Source organism: Helicoverpa armigera, chromosome 18 (assembly GCF_030705265.1).
Source record: "Helicoverpa armigera isolate CAAS_96S chromosome 18, ASM3070526v1, whole genome shotgun sequence".
Classification (NCBI taxonomy): Eukaryota; Metazoa; Arthropoda; class Insecta; order Lepidoptera; family Noctuidae; genus Helicoverpa; species Helicoverpa armigera.
The window spans coordinates 216,758-236,937 of NC_087137.1; the positions used below are offsets into that span (position 1 = coordinate 216,758).

The 20,180-nt window shown below is 37.1% G+C and overlaps 1 protein-coding gene across 1 annotated transcript in view; it reads right to left on the reverse strand.

Annotated features, from left to right (window-relative positions):
• Window positions 1-2,553: 2,553 nt before the first annotated feature.
• The window catches only part of LOC110379595 (uncharacterized), a 29,482-nt gene continuing 11,855 nt past the window's right edge, over window positions 2,554-20,180 (reverse strand). The window contains exons 2-7 of the mRNA XM_064039250.1: window positions 8,739-9,117; window positions 6,872-7,044; window positions 6,193-6,776; window positions 4,498-6,031; window positions 4,276-4,387; window positions 2,554-3,946 (exon numbers count right to left, since the gene is read on the reverse strand). Of these exons, the coding sequence (XP_063895320.1) occupies window positions 3,820-3,946; window positions 4,276-4,387; window positions 4,498-6,031; window positions 6,193-6,776; window positions 6,872-7,044; window positions 8,739-9,117 (2,909 nt within the window). The 3' untranslated portion in view covers window positions 2,554-3,819. The remainder of the gene's footprint in view (window positions 3,947-4,275; window positions 4,388-4,497; window positions 6,032-6,192; window positions 6,777-6,871; window positions 7,045-8,738; window positions 9,118-20,180) is intronic.

Genomic DNA, 20,180 nt, shown 5'->3' on the forward strand with positions numbered 1-20,180 from the left:
ATTATGTAAATAGGATACATTTATATCTACTTAACGGCGTATATTCAAATTCAGTCATAATCCAAACGAGCAGTCTAGACAGTAGCTGCATGAAGGCGTAAGTGAAATTTATGTCATTTTTCTACAAAAATGTGCGTATTAAAGTCACATCAGTCAAATAAAGTCGTTGTAGCGTGTTTTACATCGGACGTTTTATGGACTGTTGTAATTTGAGTTTAACTGCTGCGAGTTCATCGTCATAAAGCCACAATGTGTGCGATTACAGGTAATAAAGCACGGTGTATAATTACGTGAGGAGTTACCCCTGTTTACATGATCGTTGTAGTCGGAATGGGGTCATATTGCTGACGCGGCGTTTACGAGCAAATTATATCGTGTGATACACGCGCCTGATGCGAGGGGCTGCTGATATCGTAATGTGCCTCATATGTGGTCGATACAGGTACGACTAATTAGAAAACTGACAAGAATACATTAGTTGTTGTACTTTAAATAATATAAGTAAAATTAAGCAGCGAATATCTAAACGTTGTAATGCAAATGATACCAAAGCGTAGTACCCAACAAACTGAAAGTTTTAACTAGTATTCGCAAAAACAAACACTTGAGAATGCAAAAATAACATATTTATCATCTGGTTTTGTTTGGCAACCTGCGCATTGTTGTGGAGCGCGGCCGAGCACAATAAAGCCATGTATTGTAATGTTAATGCTATGCAAATACGACGCGCCGACGAAATTATTAAAAAAAATAATACGTCCAAAAACGTTCCCGGGAAAAGTTCGCGCGCAATTTATAACCGCTTTTTTGACGAAAAATTTTTCAACTACCCGCAGAGAGAGTTCATTTCGTCCTGGAACGATGTTACCCGACCTCTTATTGATGGAATTTGATATTGTTTTTTTCTGGAATTTTTGTTTCTGCTCTTTTCTGGATAGCGAGAGTTTGTCGCAGGCATTTTAATAGAGCTTGATGAGATCATTCTCATTAATTCATTTAATTTGGAATTTATTGGAGCCATGAAAAAGTACAACTTGACATAGTTGTTACATAAGTTTCGCCTAAATTATATGGTGTTATAAAACTGTAATAACAACTCAACAAGGAGCCATAGACAGCAGTATTCGGACGTCCTTATTTGACATAAAGATTTTATTTGTAAAATGAGCACAAGCTTGTGTATTTCCTGGCAGCGCAATATTCGCATTGATGTCTTTGTTCATTCCGCACTTAAGAGTTTATTTATCTCATTGTTTCCACTTTACGGCTCATGTATTGTGCGCTTATTCTTTAATATGATATTTTCTTTGATGTTCAACATCTAAACAATAATACTATTTACGTTTCGCCTATAAAATGTTTTACTTTTATGCGATTTATTTGTGAGAGTTATGATACTTGTGGTAGTTAAAGAAATTAATAATGTTTAATGCGACATTTAATGTCGTTATTTCTCCACGTTCTGTTGAAGAGTGGTGTACAATTATTATGTTTGTGATCCATTCATTCCGTTTACTTAATACCTTGGAACAGATTACACTGAGACTTTTACATGACGATCATAAAACAATCACGTTGTAAACGTTAGTAGGAAAGTTTAAACAACCTCATAACACTTTTACTGTTATACTTACTTGTACTTATACTCACATATAATGTAAGTAAACCACCACAAAAGACCTGTGTTAAGGTGTAAGATGTAGTTTGCTAACAGGGCATCTGCACGCCGTCGACTCGTCCTTACGTAACGCGCAGTCTGCATCAGATTGCCACGTCATGTGCATTTGCGCAACAGGGGTTCCCAAACTATTGCACCTTGTAGCTCTCTAACTAAATACTTACACAATTAAAACTACGGTCAAGTAAAATAACAGTAAAATACCATTTCCAGATACTTTTACGTAGACGAGTCAGCATGGCAGAAAAAAAGGTTGAAGCTCTTTTTAATTCTCGTTCAATAAGAAAGGGTCAGATAGTTCACGGTTTTAGAAAAGTCGTGTGTGGTTATTTCATAGCAAGTACGGTAATGACGCCAATAGTACATAGTTCAACAACGCTAATTCAAAATTTAAACAGTAGCTGTCCTCATGAGACCCTATCAAATAATTTGTGTCATCGTGCTTCTTCCCAAGGTTTGAGCACCTCTGCACTAATATATGTTACTAGTGCGCTCGCTGCATACACGAGCGATAGTCGCCCGTGTGCAACCCGCCTTATACCAGGTAACAACAATACTCGTGTAGGTACAATCAGTGTAAGTATGTATGTATGTTAATTCTTTTGGCTGAGAAGACGTTTCTTTAGTTTTATTTTGAGCCAATTTGGAAAAATGAATATTGTATTGCTGGTAAATTATGGGCAGATTGCATTTTCTGTTGATGTTATCTTAACCTCAATTTTGTTCAGTTCAATAAGAATATACATAGCTACAACACATGGTTGATTGTTATTGTTGTGCATGGTTGAAAGTTGTTTTTCTAGTTTATGTAGATTTATTTTGTGTGTTGGTTTCGTTCCAACTACAAAAAGGAGTGCACAATGAAAACTCAGAAGTACAAATTACTATAATGTTTATTCATATGTATAAGGTATACATTTAGATCGAGGATGATATACAGCCTGGTATGTGGGTAGTATATGAGCTAGCGAAAATACTACAGATATATAGATATATCGTAAACATGCCTTCCGCGGTATTGCACGCATTCCCACCACAACTGCTCGACATGTGATTGGACAAAATAAAATAATTTTTTAAAGATATTTTCCAACAAAAGATTTTTAAGATAAACATTTTCATGCCAAGTAAAATCCGTAATATCATATTTTGTTCACGTTTGATAGTCCAATCACACAGCAAGCGTACATAAAAAGCTCGTTTGATGGCCACATAACCTTAACACGACCCTTACAATAGAACAAGTCACATCTTAACCGACGATAACACTACTCTCTGGGAACTTTATACTTATTGCTGCAACAAATCGTATTATAGGATTATATCAAATTTACAAGGAGATGTTTGTCTGTATTGTGATATGTCAGATGACTACGCTCGTAGCAAATGTGCTACGAGTCCGACTACGATATTCGTAGCGAGCTACGAAAGCGTAGCGCGTAGTCGGTGTTACCTGATATGGTTGCATCGGAACGGTCGATTAAATGGTTTTGCTGCGGTTAACGTTGCAACTTTTTTGGGTTTCAGGGAAAATGCTCGTTGATTTTCTAAAGCTTGTGTTGACTGAATAATCAGTCTGCACAGTTTGGAAATTGGTTCGAAAACAGAATAGTTTTTTCTTCTGACATATTACAATACGAAGAAATCTATGTTCAGTAAAACTTCGTATAAAATGCGCATTATGAACTAGTAACTATAATTTGTTTAAAAATTAATCGTTGTTTAATAAAAATTATCCAAAATTTTTACAGCTTTACATTTACGCTAAACGTAAACACTTATTTTACAATAAATATTACATTTTCGGATGATGACTAGATTAGATTTCGTTTTTAAGTAAATTAAGTGATAATTTAAACATTCAGTCTTATATGCGTAGATAAATAATAGTTAGGGGTAACAAAAGGGTATAACTTGAGCACTGTCGTAAAGTATTACTAAAGTAGGTAACAAATGGCTAAGTAACATTATGAAAACAGTTCGCTATATCGTGGTGACTAGAAACAGTATGACTAAAGCCTTGGATACATCATGGCTCAACTTTCATATTTCTTAAAAAGTAAAAATATAAAAGCTGAGACATGGTACTGAAGTCAAGACCCAAATAAACAATATAAAGTGTGGTTCTGAATGGTGGTGGTCTATGGTATGTTGGTGTAGTTGGCGAGGTCCTTGCCGTTCTTGTACATCGACGTGATGATGGGGTCCAGGTTGTGGTACTCCTTGCCGGAGCGCGGCCGGAGCGTGTTGGTGGGCTGACGGCTTAGTCTATAACAAAAGTTATGTTGTTAGTGTGTGATTTTGTGTTTTTTTTTTGTATTGAATTACATAATAAATTAATGTAAAGTAAACAAGTTTTCGTAATATAGTAACTTTCGTAGAAGGTTATATTTTACAGCCGATAACGAAAATATTAATTTAAATCGATCTTGTAAAGCTCACCCTTCACAAGATCAGTATAAATGAATGAAAGAATTAAAAAGCTTTCATAATAAAATACACTCAGAGAGAAGTAATAATCGTGAATTAACTTTCTTTATTTTGGGTTGTAAATAAAATGCATTTACAATGAAAAAAGATACGTTAGTAATACTTACCTCATTCCCGTGTTAGTGTCTGAGGAGGAGTGCGATGACGTCATAGAGAGCGTCTCGATGTAGTCTGACATGTCCGACGTGCCGCTCGACGTGCTGTGCGTGTCCATTACACCTGCGAACAATGCGCACGTCACCATATCGAATAACGCTCTCTCTAACACTTCAATACATATCCTACTATTGTTCCAGTTCCAATGAATAAGGACAAAAGTCCAAACGTACCTTTAAATTGCTTAGGAGGCAAAACTGGCACTTCAGCCTCAGCGGATGAAGACTTCGCCGGCACTGCAGTCTTGTGCAACTGCATCGACATATCTCTTAATGGATCTGAAGACTTTGACTTCCTCGGCAATGATGAGTGCACACAGCCAGACAGATTTCCTCGCATCCTCTTGTGAACCATGTAGTGGTACCGTGAATGTCCTGACGTTAAAGGCATTTCAAACTCATTGAAGTCCGGGCCGCCATGCTTCATGGAACAACTTGACACTCCTGAATCATTTGAACTGGAAGAATCTCTGTTTCCACCAGATTTGCAAGGAACGCTTGACGACCGTTTGATTTGTGCGTTATCCATCAGTTTATTCCTTAAATGTGGTATTTCTTTAGAGCAACTCTCTTCTGATGTCTTATTCTCAGATCCTGATGACTTGCAGCAGTCGTAGCATTCTGCTTCGTTTTCACACGGTGATGAAGTTCTTCTGTTCTCAATGGCCAGGTTTCTTAAAGTTTCTAGTGAAGAAGATGTAGCATGACTTCCTATGCTGCTGTCAAATTCTTTCAAGTCTTCAAGTAGTCTCGCGGAGTCCACGGAACTCGATCGTTTCTGCATAGCCTCTTTGTTATTGTTGGCCGCTCCAAACACTGAAATTCTATTTTCGTTCCCAGTTAGTGTAGGTATGCTTAGTGATTTCTCGATCTCTATCCTATGTTTATGCATAGGGTGTTTTAAGCTCTGTGACCAATTTGGATTTGGTGACATCGGCGTGTATCCTGGGTTAGGCCCTAACGTTTTACTGCAGAACTCATGTTTTATTTCATTCGTAGGTTCCATTAGTAAATATTCATCATTTCGATTCTTCTTCGTATCTTGTTTGTTCAAAGCAGTTTGTGAGTGTCCACATTTAGTACAAAGTTTAGTTTTCTTTGGCAGCGAGTTTACTGCTAAGTCTATGTTGGCGCTTAGTGCGTCTAACTCATTCTGTGTAACTCCTGCTCTCTTCAATAAGTCTTTAGCGTTTTCGTAATATTCTAAAGATAAAGCAAACTCTAAATTTTCGTAGTTGGCGTAGGGTCCTTCGAATTTTTCCTCCTCTTTAGGTTCTATGTTTTGATAGTTTGTAAATTGTGTTTCAACAGGATATTCATTTGTGTTGTCTTTGTCGGCACTTACTGCACTTTGTCTATTGGTTTTTCTCGTAACGTCTATAGTAGCATATAAAGCCATTTCTTCGGATTTTTGATGCGTGAGAACTTCTGTGCTAATCTGTTCGCCAGTTGTCCTTTTACAATACGGAAGACTGATTAAATTATTTGCCCAGTTTGTGACCTTTTGGCAAGGACATTCTACAGGTTGTACATTTTCTTCACATTCTACAATGACTGCTTTCTTTTTGGAGGCAAACTTTAGTATGCAACCACAGTTTTTCTTTAGAACTAAGGAACCTGGGGCTGAACTGTTTGTAACTTTGAAGAGGTCATCTGCTAGCGCTTGTTTTATCCTTTTTGGTGTGTCATAATGTTCAGAGGGATCAATCTGAAACAAAAGTTTATTTGAAATTAAACATGTGTTGTCTTTCACACAAGGAATGGTCTAACCCACGTTCATATTTTTTAATAAATATTTTTTTTTTTTATCCTGACATCTGATTTAAACAAGAAATTATGTAAAGTGCCGTGCTAGCCCATAATACTTACTTCAGTGTGCGTAGTTTTAGGAACATCATAATTTTCATAGGGTCCTACTTTAGGATTGTTTGTAGTGTGGTTATCATTCAGACTACAAGAACAGGCTTGTACCGGCAGTGGTGCTGGCGGCTTCTTCTGGTCCAGACGTGCTGGCTTAGGTGGCCTCTCAGGTGCCTTATCTTGACACTGACATGCTTCTAAACTCTTCTTAATTGCCCTTGGCGTTAAATACTCTGTACTGTTTGAGGAATTATCGGAACTGCTCTCAGGAACTGCCTCCATCGTCCACGCCGGGTTGAATGTAGTGCCAGGCGTGAGCGCCACTGTTGATGAGCGAGATATCGCACCGAGTTTGGTGAGGCAGTTATTACAACGTTCTAATGTAACGTGATCGGCTCCTGTCCAAGGTGGCCTGGCAACAATTTCTGGGTCGTAATCGTAAAGTCGCCTTTCGTCTGAAGGCCAGCAGGGTGAAACTCCTCCACAATCTTCTCCAAAGAAATTTTCTTCATACAGAGCACTGGCGTTATCTGGTAGCGACTGTTCCGTGGAGTTGAAGTCTGATAGACGAGTGCTGGGCCGCGTTTTAGTCCCTGGTAAGAAAAAAATTATATACATCAAAATTATATAAATCTAAAGGTTCAGGTAATTCAATCTACATAATTAGCATTAAGGTGAAATATAATACCTGTATTCTTACGGGAAGCGGCTGGTGTCCTTTGCAGTGTGCTCTGAGCGGCCATGTCAAAGGCATCAGTAATATCCTGCGCCTGGTCGGTGATCAGCATGTGCAGACCCTCTCCCTTGCCGCAATGGGATCCGCCTTCGAAGCAGAACCGCCCCTCCACCACTCCGTAACGCCTGCATGAATAAATAACACTTTAATGAAAGCAAATTACATGTTCTACTCAAGCTACAAACTTAAAACTACTGAGAACTTCCTTAAAAGCTAACGAGTAGCTAGTTAATAACTACAGTAAGAAACTTTGGCTCCGAGTCAAGCCAATCTTACAAATAGTTCTTTAACCTTTATGACTTTGTAGAACACGTTTTATTTATTTACAACATTTCTGCTTTTAGCTGAGCATATTTGTCGACTAAAGTCCTGTTTATTGGCTGCAATGTTACGGAGCGGAGTAGCGATTAACTATATAATACGATTCCCAACTTTCGACATTTAGCTCATGAAAATTAAATTAGCCGTCCGTGATCTACAAGCTTATAAAGGGTCACCACACATTTTACAAAATTCAGAAAATATTATCTACTTTCAGCAACTTTATACGAATTGTCGGAGAGCTTTATGGCATAACTGCTCCGCGGTCTCTTTCTAGCATGCGGGATAAGATATAGATGTCTCGTTTTCACTTGGACAAAGTGCAGATTTGGTCGCGGGTGCAGTGTGTCGCAAAGTGCAGTTAAGCAACTCATGTGCAGTTGTGGACTAACATACTGTCTTTGCTCGGGAACCAATGGACATTTAGATTATGAATTGGTTTCATACATTTGCAAGATTATTATTTCACTGCTTGAAGATATTAATATTGTTTTTCATCCGTATAATAGTGGCTGTGAATGTGAATGATCTCAGCAATTTACATTTTAAATCTTCACGAACGATGCTAAGCAGGTATTTTCACAACAAAAATAAACCCCTTCTGAATCTCTCAAAATATTTTTAACGATTAAGCTTAAAATATCATTCCCCTCCGTAAGCGTTCTTGATACATCATTTCCTTCTAAAAATGTTGGTCGACGAGCGAATTTCCGCAGGTTGTCGTCGGTAGCCCTAGTTCGCGCATCAGTCCACAAGATGGCGGCCGGACGCGGCGGCCATTAGCGTCTGTAGCGTCCGCGCGCCGCCCGAGCGCATCAACTCGTCACGAGCATTTATCTGCTATATATCGTCCTAGATGGCCTGCTATAACGACGTTAAGCTATACGATTCAGCTAATATTAAAGCATAGTTTTGATCCCTTTAGGTAGATTACGTAAATAAAAATTTGGAAAGTCTTAATTATGCAGGATTTTGTTGTAATAATTTGATCATCATAATGGTTTCAACTGTTTCAACATATAGCTTGGCTTGGCCTCGCCTGTCCTCGCCTATTCTCCTGGGACGCCAGGCAGACGCAACATAAAACCTCCTTTACTGTCACGATTATATCTTCCGATGTTGTTTTACCGTTCACTTTATTACTTTATTTTATTCGGGTTAACTGTCAATTTATGGGACTTCATACAGCTCTATTGTTTTCGCATTCTACTCATATTGAGTTTAAGGACCGCACTAAACTAGGATCCATGAATTCGCTAAACTTTGAGAAATTCATTTCACGTGTCATAAGTTTTCATATTTAGGTCAAAGTGTTCTAGGAGACCGTTAAACAAGACTATTCATATAACTCCAAGTACGACTAGACTGACGTAGTTGACGAGCACTAGCTCTTTTATTAGTTCTTCTGATTGTTTTTTTTAATTGCATCGTCTGCTGTAAACCAGAACGGTGACGCATTTTAATTTATACGGTAACATTAAAGACTTAACGGGCTCACCTCAAATGTGCGAGCTCCCATAATCCCAGTAAACGAGGTGGCACTCCACTTGTCAGCGCAAACCTTCTTCCTTGTAGGTGCATCCTGGCTGGACCGGCCGGCAGCTTCTTGGAGCCGCCACTGCCGATCATCACCAGGAACTCCTTGGAAGAGCCGAGCTGTCCCCCCACCTTCACCTGCCAGGCTATTAGCCTTTCTCTTGTCTCGAAGGCTAACACCACTGTCACATCTTGACAGATGATGGCAATAGTATTTGACTCTTTGTCCAGAGTGAACCCTGACTCAAAGCCTAGGAAGTGCTGCAGCGAGAGCGAAGCCTTCGTCTGGCCCTTCTTATAGCGGTCCTTAGGGTCTCGGTACAGTTGCAGATGCAGGCAATCTGTAACAAAAGGGATGAGGTTAATTTAAGGGAAGATTATTCTTATATACTTTATATGATATAGAATCAAGTAACATGTTTTATTAAGGTTTTTTCTATTTTCATACGATACCAGCAACAGTTTATTGTATCGGTATTGTCGTCTAGTGAGGGCCGTAATAAAAACGAGTAACTACGTCAGGCTAGTTAGTTAAGCTTCAATTACGCGATAGTTCTGGTGAGTACGGAACTCTGCCCCGGGCAAGAAGTGCAGCCAGGCGCGATGCAGTCACACTTTTGTCTCATAATAGCGTTAACGGGTTTTACAACGTAATTTTGTGTTTTGTAAATTTTCCTTCACGTTTGAAGAGAACATTTTCGAAAAGTTTTTGATAAAATTAACTTCGTTGACATGAAATTTTGGAAGCGTTTAAAATCTTTATGTCCATATTATCCATTTTGGACTTCTATCATTCTGAATTGGGTCAAACAAACACTTTTATTGGTTCTAATAAAGTTTATTAGAACATAACCATCACGGTAACGAAGTTCTAAGGTCATCGCGTATCTGGAGTTAAAGACCCTTATTAATATAATGGTGGTTGTCGATCGCACTACATTTAGTTCCGAGGCGGAACAATTAGCTGGAGTTTGTGCAAATTGCTGCGCTGATTGCTGGTTTCGAACACTATTGAAACTTTCGAAGTTAAGTAATCGTTTCAAAGAAAATTACGTAGATATTATTTTTTACGACTATTGATGTTTTTGGAACGCTACTCTCCCTCGAGTCTGTAGTCTTTCTTTTTTTATGAAATATTATGTATCTCAAAAGACCCGGAGCTCGTAAACTAACAAACTACAAGATACACATTTTATCAGTCCTTGGTTTCAGTAAATCTGACTATCGACACGTTGTTTAGAGGCCTTCAGGACCATTATTTACCGTCAGTTTGTGAAAAAAACACAGGTTTACTTTTACGTTAGATTTGTGATACATGATAAATTGTGTAGAAATTCCGTACATATTTTATGACTTCAGATAACTTCATATTCCCTAAAGTGATAGGTAGAAGTAACATATTTCTCCAACCCCGTATATAATGGAAGCAGATTCAGTGCTTTTAAAAGAGGATTCATTACGTCTCCTAAAATAGATTATGAAAATACCTTTCTTTATATTTGATGACCTATGCTCTTGCATGATTCCTAGGTCATTACACTTATTACGTTATGCAATGTTTGAAAGTATAATTACCCAAATCAGTTCACCGAGGCGGTTTGTGTAATAAAATCCCCATTCGATAAGTAAAGTGCTTTTTGTGATTGTTCCGTGGTATTTGAACGAAATTCGGTACTCCAACTGTTATTAAAAATGACACTTTATGAGTATAAAAATAGCGGAAACCATAACGTTTTTATTGTGGAGATATAAACCGATGTTACGGTCAGCAATAAAAACTCCATTGAATTACTTTTGAATGCAAAATGATTTATCGTGATGAATAGTAATGAGAAGCTCTTTATTTGTTTATTTTACTGTACACTACATTCGTAATAACAGTTGTATATTATTCATAATTTTACATAAATCTTTTATATTCTAAGCAGGTTCCATAAATCGAGAAATTGCTTCATGTATTGTAACATTAAGAAATATTCAATTTCATCAAAATATCAAACCCAATAAATAAACATTTACAAAGGTTAGAAACATAACTTATTACTTACACATAATATTTATTATTGTAGCTATGTTTACATAAAAAGATTGATCACTAATAAGTAATAGCAAGTACAGAAGATATTCGTAGCTCATACTTCAACTTGTAGATAATACATTACGTTAGGAAAAGCGATGAATCTATCGCAGCCATTTGATATACGATCTAGTACTAATGTTACTTACTGGTAATATCTCTAAAGTATCAAGTGTTTACGTCATCTTGTATATACATAAGTATAATGTTTTATGTTACTCGACGGCTGACATATTAATTTTATTTGTCATTTGGGTAAGTACTGGAAATCTTTTTTGGTATCTTCTTTGTTACAGATTATATAAATAGTGATGGAGTTTTACTATTTATAGGTATACGTGTCAAACTAAACTAATGAGATGTTCATGATATTTTCTGCTATCAATCACAGTTTTCACGTGGTTTCTTAACTTAAATAAAGTCAAAGAATGGTAGGTGAGTATTTAAAAGTTAAAATTTATTACGACACAAATAGATTTGAGAAATTCATCTCATCACTAAAATCTATTTGTAAGCTGGGTGTATTTTAATTTAACTCATTTGTACTGCGATGGAGTAAATAAACAATTTAAACGAAATCTCTTTGACATTTGTAGAAGTTCGAGTGCCAGTAATACGACACGTTTCAGATGAATATTAAAACATACTTTATAGGATGACATACTTTTTGGATCCGCTCTAATAACGGCGGATATTACATTTTGCTAGAACATTCATTCGGATGATAAATATGGAAAACTTGTGGAAACCTAGGGTTGGGTAGATGATGCCTTTTATAGCGCTTTTAGTGTAAGTATCAGTATTGAAATGGAGACTAAAATATCATACTTATTTATATAAATGTGATTTCGAAGTTTTCATGTACATAAGTGTATTTTTGTAAATCTTATTAGAAAGTAAAGTTTCAAATTGAAAATGTTTTAGCGAGAGCAAAGTATTTCTTTGATAAACTGGCGATATACTGGAGCCTTTTTTAAGTAGGTGAACAAATCAGTTTAAGTACGTGATGTGTGGTTCATATATAACTAATTTAATGTCATTAAAGTGCTCACAAACATACATGGGGAACGTTACCGGCTAAGGTCCGGGATTCAATTGACTTGTTAGTTATTTGACCTCTTGTTTTAATTAAAATTCACAACTATGAATGTCACATTTGACGTATATCGTAGCGACAAAAATATAAATCGAATTTTTTCGCACCTACTAATTACCCAGTTATTTCTAGAGTGACTTCTTCAAGACGACTTCTGTATGCACTATTCCTAACAGCTGGCGAGTGCATTTGAACTGAGGAAGGCGTCGATAGCCCGCAGATGGTAATTAATGGAACTCGTTCCGCGCCTCAACTCCAGCTCAAATACTTTCAATTGGTTTACTCAGACTTTTTGCCTGAAATTTTCATTTTAATTACATGCCTCAGATTTTAATTAGACTCCCAGTTAGTTAGGTAAGTATTGAGAATATAGTATTAGCATGAAGATAATCGGTGTTGCTGAAATTACATACAGAAGGGACCACAATCTTTGTCCTATTATCTTAATGAAGTGAATACGATTAACGTTTTTTACGGCAATTAAGTGGCTTATATTTACTCCAATAAGCACTTCGGACCAGGACAGAAGTGGCGTTTAGCATAAATAGGCCCTTCTTTACGGTGATAATTGTTAATACATGTACATATTAATCAGCAATTACTTGCAGATTATTATTTTGTTTACAAAAAGTATTAATACAATACGCATCCTTAACTTCATTGTAATTGTTCACAGAATAAATTATACAAATAGGCTAGTTTCCTAAAAAATAATAATTAGTCCGTCTTGTAGATTGTCCAAAATTAAGCGATACGTATTTTTTCTTTTTTAAATTGGATCAGAACTTGTTAAGATATAGCGTGTTAAAGTTGAGTGTGACGTCACAAGTTGCTACAATTTTCAGGACACTGTGACGTAAAAGGCCCCCACTCCTAATTTTTGAAGTGTATTATCTTTGTCATTTTATGTTTAATTAAAAAAAGAAAAAATACGTATCCAATATTTTTTGATTATCTAAAAAGCGGACTAAATATTATTTCATTATTTCGACCCTGGACACTACCCTATTGAGCTGCTATAACAGTTTGTATATCATACAATTTAAACCAAAATATTGGCAAATTATTTAATTCCCAAATGTGTTTGTCATACAACATTAACAAATGTAACTTAATTTCTAACGCAAACACTTAAATCATTGCTCGTACAATCCCATACAAATGTGTACAAAACATTACTAAACATTGACGTTCAACACTGTGTAATTAAAAGCAAATTGATGTGTGTTTGTGTGGGTGGCTTGTGTTTGTGTGGGTGCGTATTCGTGACACGTCCCCGCTAATCTATTTACCGATTCAGCCAAATAATTAGGAAATCCTTCGTGTTCCAAGTATACTGAGTTAGGAGCTTACCTTTGTGTATAAGCGAGAGATAGGTACGTGTAGGTGTTATTGAGATAAAAATACTCAATGACAGAAACAAATAAAGAAATTCTAAATGTCATTCCATCTTTTGTATTCCATGTCAGTTGTCAGTTTTACCGGCTTTTAATTTGAACCTTTCACAAAAACTTGTGTTTAAGTTCAAAAGATTTCCGGGAACAAACAGCGACATTCAGGTGTAGGAATCTGACTGGTGACGTCATCACATCGAGTGGAGAACAAAGCGGGCGCAATGACGCGGCAAATTGAACAGTGACGTCACACGTGCGTTAATTGTGCGATTTATTGCAGTATCGGTATCGCTCGAGTCGCCAGTTATTTGTCCACTGAAATCGAGCAGTTGATGCGACAGGCTTTATTATCGTCCTCGTTATCAGATGAAATTAACTCTTTGAAGATTCCAAAGGACCACGTTTTTCACGTAAACTAAATGGCGATGAATACAGTTTAAGTAATTAGTTGGCACAAGTTTAGCACAAGGCTAATCAACCCCTATTCGCAGTGTTAATTAGAACAAACAATTACTAAGTTAAACAAAATAGCGGAACTGTATCAATGTAAAGTCTATCTTGCGCTGAAATACCGAAGTAATCCATTGACGAATTCCAAACTTGTTTCCATTACGGAACAGCCTCGCTTTTTCCTCGGAGACCGGCGGCACCCGTGAGTCGGCTTTGTCAAACTTTGAGAATACATTAGCTTTGCCGAGCGACAGCCCTGATAAATTCGACTCGACGTCCTTACTCTCCCGACCGCGGGATCCCCGCTGCCATCTCGGAACAACCCAACCATTGCCGCTTAAAACCGCTGATCTTCTAAACTCTGCTCACAAAACCAGCTATGTATAAGAAATTAGGTTTTTCTTCGTAACCCTTTCAAACGGAAATTGGTGAGTGTAATTCGAGTTTTCGTTGCTTTGACACCGAACTCCGAAAGGGACTGTCTCCCTGTAATTGTGGATCGGGAGTTAAATTAAATCGCTCAAAGAAACGGTCTAGTTGGCAGGTACGCGGACGTTACACGGGGCTTCGTGAAAAATTCACTAGTTTGAAGTTTATTTTTATTTTTTCATGTTGTTTTTAGAAATCGATAGCTGTTGCTGACGAGGTTGACCTTTTATTTTGTACTAAATATTTTTACTTTATTTGCGTAGGGTAAAGTTAATATTGTCTTTCATGAAAATATTTTCTTGGTATTCTTCTCAATAAAATTCAGATTCAATAGAAATTGTGTCCACGCTATATTCTGAAGTAACTAATAAGAGAGAGTAATGTATTTTCTAGAAGTTCTTCGAAAGATAAGTTTTGCAAACAGCGCAGGATATTCCGTCGCGCGTCAAGTCACAAAGTCGCATAGTCGCGCGACCGTGCGACGCGACATAACTAATTGTCGGCATTCCGGTTGTTTTCATTAATTACCGCGACGGACACGGCCGCCGGTTTTATGAACAATATCAATTTATAATATTTGTTTGTTAAAACGATTCACCTGTTATTCTTTTCTATCAAATAATTTAATTATTTGGTTCAATTTTAATATTTACTACATTGGATACGCTCTTCATTTTTTATTAAAAAAAACGGATATTTAAAAAGAGTGAAACGTTAAAAAGTGCTGTTGAAAATCACAGTATTACTAGCTTCACTTTATATTTAAAACTCTACAATTAAAATCGGCAAAAAATAACAAATCCCTTAATTATTATTGAAAACATACCATCAGTCCATTTCCAGGCAGCAATTATGATAAAAGCAAACGCTTAGCAGTTGGCAAACACGTGCTGCAGGCGCGGCCGCGGTACAAACCGATGCTGTTTGCCCGCCGAACGTCAAACAGATCGCACTGCGATTAGCAATACGTATTGTTTCGAGTTCAGCTGCACATTATTCATTGCCTTATTTTAATTTAGTGTGTGTTCTGTTTGGACAGCCGGATACAAATGCACTCTAATATGCCTAAATGTGAACGCACCTAACGACAAACATGACAGCATATTCGATGATCGAACAAAATGCCAAAGGTCAACTCTCTAAAAGCAAAAAGGTCAACTATTTTATCGCACGATCTTGTTACCGAGACTGTTAAAGAAAAGTAGTTTGCATAAAATGAAACACCTGAACAACCCTTCTCTCTGGGGCAAAAAACCGTAATTTATCTCACGGAAAAAACGTCAAAATCAGCTCACAATGGACCCATTTTGTCGCCAACGCAACATTATCTAACGCTAGCATTGTCCCTATTTGTCACAAAGTGAAGCGACACATTAAAGGTGCTTTCACACCCTTTTCGCGGGTAATATCTTGTGACAAAAATGATGTATATTCTTTAAAGCGAGCCATCGATCAATCGTTGCCGGTAATGAACAAATACAACGAGGCGATCAATCAATCAGCGCCAACAATGCGACCAATCGCGTGTCTAGTCTGTATAATGTGCCAACAGCGCAGAGGTGTCGCCTCAACCCTTGCACAGATTTAACGTCAAACTTCTCGTTTAGACGTGAAAACTTGTGATGTTTTCTTAAACTAAAACCATTATGAAGATGTCGTTCATAGTAGATTAGTTAGCGGTTTTCGTTCAAGTTTTTTACGAGCAAGTCGGTCACTTTTTGCGTGTGGCCATCAGTCACACTTAACTGGACCCTCCCTTAAAACGAGCAAATTGATGGCTTATTTTGACCAAAGCCCACACATTCCAGGAGGTATGTAAACAAATATTTTATGGCTTACTTATTCAAATTCGATTTGCAAGCAAGTGTAGTGTCGTGCTGTTAAACTGTATGATATACATAGTTGTAACATGGGCGCGCTGGGCGAGCGCCAAGCTCTGATAAACAACATCCTAACACACGGCCCGACGAATAAATACATTGTGTCGCTACATTTTACCTCTATACAGGATTTTTGAGGATACAGTTATCTGTGAATGGATTACAGATTGATTCTGTGACTGTTATTGGTTTCGAATTGTTGTTTTTGTGAGTTTTGTAGGTATGAAACTCTGTACTGTGAAACTATGTCGTTGCCGTTTTTAACAAGTACCTATGCTAAAAATTAATACCTACAAGTATGCTTAAACATAAACTCTCCATCATTTTACCTTCTTAAATTCCTTACGAAAACCGTCTCGCCTTGGCCGAAATTTGATTATTATTACCACCTCCAGCACGCAAATATCATAATATCTATCGTGTAACCTCCCCCGACCTCCGCTCCCATAAGCGATTGGAGCGATCGGAGCGATCCCGTAATCGGATCCGCGCAGCTTCGATATTATTTGGCTAAGATAAACTACGCGATATGCCTCTAATCCTATTACAATAATGACTCTCACCCCGTTTGTTGTCTCCTCTTTGATTACAGATTATTCACGATCTTTTACCGGGTAATTGTAATGTTTTAGGTCGGCGTGTGAATTTTGTATTGTAGTTGTGCTTTTGATGACTTGATTAGAAAAGTAATGTTTTGTACGGCGGTAAAACAAGAAAGGCGTTCTGAAATGGGCCTTCTAAAATTACAAATTAAGTATGTGTTACTTAAAAGACACCCACATATTTTTCTTCGATTCCAAATGAAGTCTTTTAAAAGGATTCTCATTGTCAAAAACTGCTCACAAACTAGTTCCAAAAATAGGGCTTAAACCTTCCAAAATTACCTGTTTTTTTCCGGCGCAGTGCCAAGATCCGTTTGGAATAAAGGAAGGGAACGTGCACTCATTAGCAGACGTCCGACGACTGCGCCGCCGTACAACTGTGGTATTACACGAACTAGATGAGTGCCGCACTGACGTCCCCGGGGGAAATCACGCTTTTTACCTCTAATGTTTATTAGTGTAGTGCTTCTTGTGGTTAGGAAGCTAGATATTTCTGAGTTTGCATGGAAACTGTCGTACCTGGCGTAGCGATATTTTTGAATTTTACATTAGGATTTTTTACCTACATAAGTATATGTGTGAGTGTTTTATATTCAATCATGTAAATAGGTCACCCGTTTCAGTTGAAATTCTAATTCCAGTAAAGCTGACCTTTTACAAGTAGCTAGAAGACAATCATTCCAAGCTCATTTAATGCTGTTGTAATATTCAATGAACAAAATAGTGTGAAATTGAATCTTATACTCACACAAATGGTTTGGAAAAGTAATTACAGATCAGAAATACATTTAGTTCGCAGTAGTCATCTGGCAGTTTTGCTCGGGCCATTAAATAAAGCAGCGTATCGACACGATGACGTACATAACTGGGGCCGATAACGATTTCCTCTCTTTGTCAGATAATGAAGTTAGTTCCGCGACGGATCAGCAGGATTAGTTATAGTTGGGGTCTTTTAATGTGACCCTTTGTGCCTTTGATGTAGGCCGAATAGTTCTCTAATGTCAATTAATATTAGTATTCGCGTTCGGCTTGTTGGACAGTTTTAGCTTTGATCCTCGTATGCTGAAATGTTAAAGTGTTTTTATTGCAGCGTTAATGGACGTGAATGTTTTATTTTGTTACTATTTCAATATTCTAATAGTTGGCTCAGTACAACGATAAACTAAACGCTTTACATTGCAGTATGGTACAGTATTTTTTATTCGACAATCATCGAAAGAAATCTTGTGCCTCAAAATGCATTTGCAGTGGAACTCAATTTCCCGGGCGCGTGATCGTCACACGGTGCTCAAAGGCGCCAAATGTCAGTTGATCGCAATCCGTGCACAATTAATAGTATGGTAATACTCGTAATACGTGTCGATCGATTACACTGGCGGACATAATCCTGTGTGCACCGGTAAACGGTCGATTGTCGGCCGACAGACCTGTGACAGCTCGTTAACACGTAATTGCGAGACAATAATCGACAGAACTAATATGTGGAATTAGCTCGGATCTACCTGATTGTGCACTGCATTGTGTAGATTACACGTGTACGTGGACTTGATTGACCTACTATAACATTTAGTGACGTGTTCAAGCTAATGACTGTGTTACAATCTGTGGACTATCGTTAAACAGCTATTACATAAAGTGTCTCAATCGTAGCTTGATGAATATCAATGAGTATATTATATATATGTACAATTTAAATGAGTAGCTTTTAAATAATTTCCAGACGCAGTAATTACATTTCCATGCATATTTCACAAAGAAATTAAGTAAATTATTCATCTTCACGAGATAACAAATCCAGCAATCCGATTATAAAAATAAGATCAAAAGAAAATTAATGTCTTACAAAATATCGCGCGTAATTCACCTGAAAAGCGACGAGCCGTAAAAGAGTAGCACAACACGAAAATTAATGAAATAAAAGCTACGGAGAAAAATGTAAATTTGCTTTAACGAAGCGACATTTATTTTTATTTGGTCTGTACCCGTTTTGTTTGACCGCAAGTGTACGTTTGACAACATTATTGCCACAATATTTTGTTGCAAATTGAACGTTATTCTATTAGCAGTAAAGGTGATATTAGTGGTGGATGTAAATCTGTTTGTAGTTTCCATTGAAATGCGACAGGGTCGTCTTCAGGTTGTTTTTGCGTATTTGTGCAGTGTCTGTCTGGGTGCTTGTAAATTGATAGCATTGCTAGTACTACGTCCACAAGCCGAATACTTCGAAACAATGTTAAGTTCTTTAAGATGCAAGATACTGAGAGGCTACATTTGTTGTGAAACCACTGTAGTCGTCCATTTGTGATGGCTTATGTTTGTGGTTCGATCTTTAAGTCGTTTTATAAGATTTTGCCTTCATGATATTTAACGTTTTTTTCTTTCCAAAGAGGTTTTAATATTGATTTCGCAGCCGAAATTGACAAAAATGTATGTAATCATAAAACTGGGCTAATTTCTTTACAATTTACGTCAAAGTCGTTGTTACATTCGACGAAGTATTTTACTCAAGAAACAAAGCCAACTTTTCTTAATTTTTTATTCTTCAATTTCAAAGTTAGCTTAACAATACCACTGAAAGTACAAACTAAGTTTAAGAGTTAATAATCCATCGCCTTCGGGTTAAACTGACCTTAATTTAGAATATTTTACAATTAAAACACGCCGAGTCTACAATATTTTTTGTTGAATTAATTTAAAAAGTTTTGCAACAGCAGCCTCTGTTTATTTACAAAAAATTGACAAGTTGACACTGAGAAGTTACAGTAATGGCTCGTAAATATTCATGAGGAGAGTTCACCGGGAGTCGAGTTACTGGCGCGAGTGCCACTTATCTACTGCCTAACTTAATTGGGAGCACAGTTTTCATTTCAACCTTGATACTCCAAGTTTTGTTTGAGGGTAAACAAATATAGGCAAGTCCATAGAATAACCATCACTTGAAACCATTTCGAACAGTCAGTTGAATTTTGTATTAAAATTAGGAATGTACGCACCTGTACTTGAGTATCCCAAACTTTATTCTAATTTTAAAAGTATTTAACATAAATTCGAAGTACAATTCGGAATTGTGTAGGTAGATAATCTTCCCATTCTTATACAGAAAAAAATCCCCATCGAAAAACAGAGGAGAGCAAATTAAAAAAGAAATATTGTATGGAAAAAGTTTGTTCTTCCCCATAAGAAGCGGGAAACAATTCACTAAGTCCACGCCATCTGTCGAGCTTACATGAAAGTAAAATTAAATTTCGAACACATTTCTTCCGTATTAAAATTAAGTAATGTAACTTTTATGGCTCTCTCCCTCTCCACGTAAGTCCAAATTAATATAACAGCAGTCTATTACTGTAGTAATTGGACGTGTTAATGTCTCGATCAGCTGTCATCATCGGTAACAATGACTGACCCATTTAATTTGCTCGATAGTGTATTACATCAAACTACCTATTAGGAATAGTAACAGGGTGTAGCCTAAATTA